The 10,017-nt window shown below is 42.1% G+C and overlaps 2 protein-coding genes across 5 annotated transcripts in view; one reads left to right on the forward strand and one right to left on the reverse strand.

Annotated features, from left to right (window-relative positions):
* The window catches only part of txlna (taxilin alpha), a 111,385-nt gene that overhangs the window by 68,421 nt on the left and 32,947 nt on the right, over window positions 1-10,017 (forward strand). The window lies entirely within an intron of this gene.
* Window positions 8,049-9,584, reverse strand: med10 (mediator complex subunit 10). Its single transcript, XM_086014928.1, has 4 exons — window positions 9,310-9,584; window positions 9,146-9,229; window positions 8,620-8,722; window positions 8,049-8,548 (listed from the first exon to the last, which is right to left on the reverse strand). The coding sequence occupies exons 1-4, from the start codon at window positions 9,429-9,431 to the stop codon at window positions 8,453-8,455; spliced, it is 405 nt and encodes a 134-aa protein (XP_085871054.1). The 5' UTR covers window positions 9,432-9,584; the 3' UTR covers window positions 8,049-8,452.

The following is a 10,017-nucleotide window of genomic DNA, read 5'->3' on the forward strand; positions in this document are numbered from 1 at the left end:
ATCCATCTTAATCACTTCCGTAATTATGTCATAACAGGAACTTTTCTTCAAAACTTTCTTCTCTTCGCAAAGGTTGTTTGCTACAAGAGCCACCTACATCAAGCTGAAAAAATATCAATGATGTCATCGATTAATCGACTTTGAATCGACTTTCAGCACATTATCAACTACAAAAAGTCTGTGGTCGCTCAGACACAAGGAGCACATGAGGAATGTGCAATAGAGCAAACGCGTACGTAATAACTTAACGTCCCTCAGCATCTAACAGATTATCGGGGGGGGAGCTTGAGAACAGAAAATGTTCCCTGCTATATTGCCATTTTAGCACTTCATTGTGTGAAGGCATGCAGAGGAAGAAAATAGGATATTGGGAGAATCAATGAGGGGGAGGAAAGGATTGAAAAAAAAATGCAAAGCTGCTGGCTTTTTGAGAAAGGATTAGGCCGTAGTTTCTACACTAGACGCTATTTAAATCCATGCTCTCACAAGAGAATTACAACATTGTGCATTGTTTTTTTTTGTCTGACTTTGACTTTCACGAAATGTGCTCAGTGTCACTGATGGAGTAGTGGTTCACTTGCCTGACATGATTGTGCGTCTCTATACGAGCCCTGTGATTGACAACAGACAACTCCGAAAAAAAAATGACATTTAATTGACTATATGTCTGTTTCTGACGATTAAATTTATCTATATGCAAGGTGTTTCGATTTTGGTCAAACTCCAAAACTGCACAGACTCCTAGATGTGCATATCCCCAAATTCACTTCTGCCTTCAGGTTATAACTGGGGCATCCTTTCAGTCTCCCATCGCGAGATCGTTTGGGCGATGCATTTTGACTTTGAGCAGGTGTTTGCGTCACTCTTCACTGCTTTGCTTATTCTTACTAATCTCTTATTTTCTCAAAACATCCGGGAGACGTTTTAAAATCCCACAAGCGCTAGAGTGCAGCCATACATTCAGACCGCCGGGTACGCATTTCAAACTTACACAAAAAAAAAAAAAAAAGAAGAAAAAAAAAAACATCATTTATTTATGAATCTCACTTGAGTGCATTCTTTGGCTTGAAAGGTGAAAACCGTCTCGCTTACTTGTTAAAAATAAAATCTAAATATTCCATGACCTCATCTATGTAGCTTGGCACGTCCAACGACTTGAGTGCGGTGAGTCACCACAGAAGGGGTTCCTTGAGGACAGCACTGCTCTTAAATCCAGATTAACGTGTCAACAGGCTGAAAGTATCTATGCAAAAGATGCGATTCCATGAGTTGAGGCGTCCCAGCTGCAACCCGGTTCAAAAGTCCACTTGTGACGTGGTGTTGCGTAACTAGTAAGCCGTTGTTGTCACTGTTGGTCCCTGGCAGTTAAGCTGCTCATTTTGTGAACTACGTTTGATAGTCATTACTGTCCATGCGGAAGCGGCATTCCAGGGATGACCATTTGGTTATTCTCAATCTGCCCTCAGACAGGATATATAGAATCAATGTTTGCAGTTGTATTGATATCGTATGCCCATGATGCTAGAATGCAGAAGGGAAAATGTGCTTTTACATAATAAACAGTTGAAGGATCATACCATAGCAGTCGACAAAGGCACCCTTAAGCCAATATGACATCTGATTTGAATATTTCATATAGACTTTGTCCTTCCTTTGCAGCTGTAACATTGGCTACTGTTCCAGAAAGACTTTCTACAAGATTTTGGTCTTTGTGAGTCCCATTTTTGAGCCCATTGATGCAGAAGAACATTTGTGAGGTCACTGACATGACAGAAGTTCTCCCACACCAAATGCATTCAACCATGGCCTTCTCCATGCCAAAGGATTCTACCAAGGTTGAAACTGGGCCTGCTTCTAAGATTTTGCAAAGCAAAGATTGGTTATTCATATTCATATCATTACGCTGGCTGCATTTTTTTCAATACAAACACAATATTCCTCTCTGTATTCTCACCCACAGTGAATAAATCATCCAACATGCCCGGTTGTTATAAATGTCATCGGTTCCGCGGTGAAGTCACGAAGGCCTCCTCCAAGTCATTAGGTGAGATGTGGGCAAACGCACGGGTGATCCTCCCACACTGTCGCTTCGAAGCCAAGAGACTAGTATCCACGCAGTTAAAAACTCCAAAATTGTGCGGGGTGCACAAAGGGAGAGAGTGTGAGAGGGAACCAAAGGATGATTCAATGTTATCTTCATCTATTCACTGCATTTGAGAGAAGTCAAGTTGAGTGAGTGAGTGTGTGTGTGTGTGTGTGTGTTTGTGCATATCTGCATCTTTACTATACTGTACATTAAAAAAAACAGCCGCTCATGCGTAGCGCACATAAGCAAGCGAACAACACACCAACGAATCAGACCGTAGAGAAAAATGCATTGATGCAAAACCACCTGGCAGGCCAGCATCGCACACACACACACACGCACACACACACACACCAACACGCACACACATACAAAGGTGCGCGTCCTCAACAGTGATTAATGAGCTTTTGTTGTTGCCACGCAGCGCCACATGTGCCGCCATGGGGGACGTCAGCGCGAGCCACGTCCAATATGCCCCACGTGATCTATTATACAGTGGCCGGTCAATCTCAACACATGCACGTTCCCTCATTATGTCGGCTCCAAACTCCCATTTTGTCCCCAAGCACTCCCCTGCAAATGCACTCGTAAACCCATTACGTTTTGCATCAATCATCCTCTATGATGACCACATCCTGCTACTCAACTCCTTATATGAATTTGGACTCAACCGACGCTTGTTGATGATGTAATTTTATCCGCTTCGGCGTTAAAAATGGTTTCAAAATATGGTGTGAGCAGCACATTAAGGAGGAGGGTGGAGGGTTAAAAAAAAAAAAAAAAAAAAAAAAAAGAGGGCGTGGGTTTGGCCTGGCATTTATGGGTTGACCTCGGTGAGGGTGTTGGAGTTTTATGGAGCGTGTGTATGTGTGTCCTTTGGGATAAGACATTTTGGGTGACAGTGGGGGTTGTAGGTAGCAGCTGACTAAAGGCTAAAATATTCAAGAAACAAATTGACGGTCAACTTGACCACGTGGGACATCAGCCATAAAACTCAAAAAGCCTGATTCAGTTGTGAATCGGCACTAATCCAGCATTATATGTTGTGTTCTGAGTGAGTGTGGCCAAAAAATATGTCCCTATATTATCCCCTACCATGTGAAAATATTGGATTATTAATAGCTTTAGCGGCCGGTTGGCAGACAAAGCCTACTTCTATCTCTTGCATGTAGACATTCATAGTTTTTGGTTTTTCTTTGTACGTGTTGATGATGAAATACTCAGCACAGTTCAACTCCAAATTCTTCACACGCTTTCTACATTTTTTTTTTATTAAAGTTAACTATTATGTCATGGATGAGCTTTTCACTGAATGGGACACACAAAAGTAGCAAGAGACTGTAAGGTGTGGAAATGTATGTGCAATTCCCCATGCAAGCATTAGATGTTCCTTAACTCATTCACTGCCGTTGACATTTTCAGACCCTCTTTTACACTAACGTTTGAAAAAATATAAATAAGTTCCTGGGATCGGACAAATCAGTCCTTGGTGAATGAGATGAAAAAGAATCCCGTACCATGTGAAATTGTTTCCATTTGTGCCTGTATAAATCGTTTGCTTGTTTTCTGTTTTCTATGTTAATGATACCCCGAGTGTAGTAGTGCACCGCTGTTTTTCCCGGCGACCCCCTTCAAAACGCCTGCAGCACTATCACAGCCTCTGGCAAACACCGATAATATTACAATGACCATTGACTGTGAGAAGATCCGTCGACGGCTTTCCCACATTTTGAACCAAAGCACTCATTTAGAACCCCAACTAGTAATACTATAATGTATTACATCCATTACAATGGTGGATAATTGCCTTGTTGGTTCTCCTCGGATTGACTAATGTGCAACCGAGGTTTCAACTTGACAGCGAGATGACAGCAGTGGCTGGGCTTTGTTGTAAATGTCACACCGAGGGCTCACAATTTCACCCTTGAACATCGCACCACATGAGGCAAACGAGATGCGGACTTAATTAAACCAAAGGGAAATTATGAGAACTCTCCTCGCTCTTCGGTCTCATCCTTTATTCATTTCTGTCTGCCTGGCGTTCTGCGTTGTTTGTTTTTCGCCGCAAATTAGGCAGGCTGCAGATGCATTTAATAAGCGATGAGTGTGGCTGTATGCATGCGCGGCAAAAGCATGGCAAACTATTGTTTTCTGTCTTATTAAGGCCCATCTGCGGGGCTTTTTAAGCGGCGTAATTCGATAGCCGTTGTTGACGGGTCCTTGGCGTGGGGGGGGGGGGGGGGGGGGCAGGTGCGAGTAACATCAGTCGACTCTGATTTATGGTTTTCATTTAGCGCCTTTATCATCCTATTATCGGCACCCTCACGCGCACGGGCGCACACAATCTGTTCTCCCGCCCGACGTGCTGATCGCTGACGCTCGGTCAGTAGCTCGCTGCTTCAAAATGTGACGCATGAAAGGCCTCACGTGTGCGCTGTCGGTAATTAGGGCTGACTGCGGACAGATGGATTTTTAAAGATGCAGAGTGAAAGTGTTTTTTCGCGGTGACGCGCATAGAGCCAGAATAGCGCTCAGTTGAGCGCTGACATTGAGGTTTTGACAAACACTTCCTGATTTACATAGGATGACAAATAACAACAGGACCGGGATGTTTTTTGATTGGGGCGCAGTAAACGGTTCCATCATGACTCAAACAAGCGAGGAAAAAAAAAAAAAAAAGTGAATTCCTCCATGTCATTGCTGTCCATGTTTTTTATGCCTTATAAGATCCCCAAATCAGTCACGAACGGTTGTTGACTTTACCTCTCTCTGCCTTTTTAACGTTGTGTTGTCATCCGTGGATGTTGAAAAAAAATCCTATTTTGACATAATACGGAGTTGAAAGTCGTAAACTACAGATATTCATTTTTAGATAAAGGGCGTAAAAGTGAAAAGTCGTCCGAAAATAAATCCTCCCAAAATCCCAACACTGGTTGAGAGGCGGGCTAAACCCTGCACTGATCGCCAGCCAGTTTTGTCTTTGCATAATCCTTCAAATTAATAAACCAACAAACTGTGATGGAGTTAATTAGCAGTTGAAAATTCGCACTTAAAGATTGCCTGTAGCATCACAGTCTGAGGCCTTGATATTTTGATTATCCACGTTGGACTATTAGGGAGTCACATAAGCAGGCCTGAGTGGGTCCATGGTCATTATCATCTCATCTCTTGTGTATTGTTGTATTATTAGTGTGTGCAGCACCACCAGGCTACGCTTACCCCCCTCACATTACGAGTTGTGCGCATGGTGTCGCCTCCGCAGTTACGCACCTTGTGACTCATATCAACTGATGTGACTTTGCGCGGCCCCAGTCAGTCGTGACAAGTGCTGTATACAGAGAAAGCTTTAAAATTACCATAATGTTGATGCTAATTCCTGTTAGCCAGTGTATGGTGTTTTGCATCATATGTTAGCATTAAGCTAGTGGACTCTCATGAGACAAAATTATTTGATTTAGTCCAACATTTTGTTGCTTAAATATACATTTTTTTTTTTTAGTTTTACACTAAACTTCAACTGGGAGTGGCAAACAAATGAAGCCATTTTGCTTGCTATTTGAAAACTGCACAAGTGAGGGAGTAACAACAGGGAGAGTGTAAAGAGAGTGTCTGATGTGGGACAAAAAATAAAAGAATTGTTGTCATAGGGACGAATGCAACAGAAGGAAAATGGGGCTCCGCCTCCTGACCTGCACAGAGAAGTTGAATGTCAGTCGCGGAGCTGAGGCAAGACAGGCGCTGGTCACAATGCGAGGAGAGGGGGAGAGGGGCGACCCGCACCCGTGCAAACAAATTGCCTGGGTTTCAACGGCTACTCACCACTTAGCATTAGCATCAAAAAGACATTATGCTAATAGCATCAAAGGTGGCTGCTAGCCCTGCTTTTGTGTCCCAGTAGCAATCCAGGGGCACTGGGTGGGATTTTACATGTGAGCATAAATGCACAAAGCCACTATAACATTATGTGCAGTTTGAATATTAACACTGCACTTAAATACTGTATAAAAGAAAAATGAGAAAAAAATATATATATTCTTAAATAATGACTCATTTCAAATGTATTGCACATAAATGTTGAATTAAAACGATACCTATGGAACTGAAGTTAAACACAACTGAACTGTAACTTAGGCGCTAATTATTTTGAGAGCCACTAGAGGGAGCCCACCAGCCACTACTGCTATAACACACAAATCACTGCACTAGTAGAACGACAGCCTTACTAAGGTTTTCTTGCATGACTGTATGACAACTACATGTTAGTAGTGAGGCAAAACTGTACACTGGTTGACATCCATGTACTACGATTACTACTGGTAAAGTACTAGATGATTTATGATGAAGTGTGTACTTCATCTAGTATGCTCAAGCTGTCCTACTAATGATGACAAAGAGCCTACTTAAGCACATGGGCCTTAAACTGGATTCTAAGGATTTCGACTAAATGATCAAACAGTTTCCCATACTGGTGGCCATCACCTGAAGTACACTTTTGTGTTAAGGATGTAAAACGCAAATCCTGCATTGTCAGTTCTGTTTTCATAAAAGACAAGGCTGCAAAGAAAAGAGCAGATCACCTGATACTGCACCAAACTGTCAAGACCTGCAGGCCACGTTCAGTGACGCAGTGCACCCATTCATCCGTTTCCCAAAAGCGTACCACGTAGCAAAATTAGACAGTGGAGAGCTGTAAGAAATCTAAGTACCTAGCACGTGGGTGTGTGAACTTTTGTCCTTCCCTGCTTTCAAGTACCTCTCAAGCCTGTGCAAAGCACATCATCCTCCACGTTTTTTCCCAATACATTGTGGATTCGGTCTCTCTTGTAGCTGGCCGTCAGCTCAATGAAAAGGCGAGACGTTTTCAGGTCGGTGCATCTTTTATTTACGGATTGGTATCATCTTACGTCGTGAAATGTAAGAACAAATGACACACACTATCAGTTCCAAGATCAAGGTAAAACACGAAGCATACAACTGGCTTTTCATAAACACGATTCTATGGTTCCACTTGCTAAGGGAGCTGAGTCAAGCCTTCAGCTCTGTTGCTTTGCGGAGCTTTGGTTTAATTTCTCTAGTTCTATGACGTTTTTTTGTTTTTTTTGGGGTGGGGGGCGTTTAATCACGAATGACAACACAATATACACACACTCTGCGAAACAAATGCAACAGTGTGTGTGTGCGCAATACTGCAAACCACACTACTTCAATTTCAACTCTCATCTCACACTTGGCCCATCATTTGATTGAAAAATCTGCCCTTGACCGGATTCACATCATCTCCAGGAGGAATCGCGGGGTCAAAGGGCAAATGAGGAAGCGCAGATAGAATGCCTGATTAATGGTGCCTCATTGGAACTTACATCATCTTGAGTGGCCGGAGCTTATCACAAATATTGAGTAAGACGTGTGTCTCGATTTATACCATCACAGAGATGAACATGCTGAGTTTTGATTGACACCTGTCCTGCATTTGGACCCAGACCACTTCAATGTTTGCATTGAATCCACTTGGTCCCATACTAGCCAAACACGTTAGCTAGTAAAGAGTGAACCTGGATCAGTGGGCGCCTTCCATGTCTTGACGTAAGCGCAGACAATGTGGATCAGTGCCCCGGGGACTGATGGTGGTTCCGCTCTCCCCACATGCCACCACGACAGCCAATGGAAGGGAGAAGCATCAACACAACTATTCACAATGCCTACATTGTTTTGTTGCCTTCTATAATGTAACTGTCTTGTTGAGCAGTAACCTGAGTGCAGTGGAAGCAAAAGTATGAATATGAATACCTTTGACTCATGCTTTATGCAAGTACTTGTTTGTATACTTTTGTTTGCGTACAGCATATCAAAGATTGTACCTATTTAATACATTTTATCTGGGGGTGCTGCACTAATATGTTTGAGATGGTAAAAACAAACAATACTACTTTACTATTGAAATGAACACAGTCAGTCCAATAACTAATTTACAAAAACTTTAATACAAACAGAATACAAATAAAGAGCAGACATGTTTCTGAGCATGTCAAAACACCTGCATTCGATATCGCAGCCTGAGCAAAAATTTTATGTACAAGCGTTGTAACTGTATGTTTTATGAATTATTACAAAAAGATATAAATAAGTACCGCCACTTCATGGAGAGTCAGGAAGGAGCTTCTGTAAAATATGAAGCTTAAAATTTACCTTGCTGCTAATACAGTGTCCATGCAAAAAGGACATGTCCGGCCAGCACACTCCATTTAAATGAACTTTCAGGAGAAAGAACAATGTTGGCTCAGTCTGGTTGCGACCGCAGAGGATTCTCCTCCTCGATACCACCAAGGCTTAAAATGTAATTGTCACAGGTTGACAGTGCAAGAGTCACTAGGATGGGGCGTCGTCGCCATGTATCGCCTTATATTTTGACATTTCCTCCGGGAAGACTTTGCCGAGCTCGGAGATGAGAAGACTCTTGAATTTCTGAAATAGAACAAAGAAACCTGTAAATCAGTGGTGTCCATTTGCAATGGGCTCACTGTATAACTTCTTACCGTCAGGGTGTCAATTTTTCCTTTGACTTGTTCGTTGCGGGCCAAGGCTCTCTCCAAACACTCCTTCGTGTACAGCTGTGGGTTTCGACCCTGGTCGATGTATCTGAATAATATCAAACCGACAAAGCACACACGATTCACAAGTTAATCATAAAGAATAATTGTCATCAATTTTCTACAGCACTTAGTAATGCAGTATTAGGGTCAAGGGAGCGATGGAGCCTATCCCAGCTGTCTTTTGGGTTACAGGCACCCTGAACTGGTTGCCTGCCAATCGCACACAGTGGATATAAAAAAATTCCACACCCCTTATTTAAACAAAAAATAAATAAAACGAGGCCAAGATAAATCATTTCAAAACTTTTAACATTGTGACCTCAGGAGGAGGGGGAAGGTTATTTTTTTGTTGTTTTATTTGGCGTTCTGGTATAGTTCGTAATATATCTGAAAAATAAAATAAGGCATACAATGTAGATAATTTGGTCAAATAGGAGGCAACGAAATCAACATCCTCGTTCAGACTTACTCAAACACTTCCAGTGGTACGTTGATCTCATGCAGCTGTTGACGGCACTTCTCGATGTCTTGCAGTCCCGTTATCATTAAATTTCTGTCAAAAGAAAATCAAGCCATAAAAACCTATTCGTCGAACTCGAATGTTTACAACGCGTCATTTCAAACATGACTCACAGCTTTTGGTTGAGTCCCGCTTGGCTGCTCGACTGGAAGTCGCTTACGATTATTCCAAGCTGCCGAATATTTTCGACAAACTTCTCGAGATGCTCCTCGAGGTTTTCATTTTTCTCCGCCATTTAAATGTTATTCTAAAGATAAAAATGACTATAAATGATGTCGTATGTCAAAACAATCGCCGGTCTCTCATTAGCCACCTAGGCTAGCGTAGCTTAGTGCAGTTGTGCTTTACGGCAACGAACCAGCCAATCGCTGCTAGGTTCTGGCATGTTGCCATGGTGACAGCCAATAAAGAGCTGTTGTATTCTGTATCAAAACGTCGTGCTTCCAAAAATAAGGATCTGACTTTGGAAGCATTAAATATTTAAACTAAACGCTGTTATGCACCCTCACAATATTAATTTCATGTATTCATAAAAAGTTCCGTAAAAATCTTAACATATTTAATTATCAGAAACCAAATCCCAGGACAGGAAAGCCGTCGTGTAACCCACTTTTCTGTATCTACGGCGCTAAATAACAATTAAAAACAAGTTATTATTTGTGGGGGGAATACTCATTATTGGAGTAAATAGCATATTAAAGGAGATATGTAGGTAAATAAGAGTGATTTGTATCTTCCTAGTCTACGACCGCAAATTAACAGGAAATTATACCACCGCCTTCGCAATAAAAGCGTGGTCGTCATCTCTACGCGAAGTGACA

This window comes from Filicampus tigris, chromosome 18 (genome assembly GCF_054856515.1).
Source record: "Filicampus tigris isolate MCC_2025a chromosome 18, RoL_Ftig_1.0, whole genome shotgun sequence".
Classification (NCBI taxonomy): Eukaryota; Metazoa; Chordata; class Actinopteri; order Syngnathiformes; family Syngnathidae; genus Filicampus; species Filicampus tigris.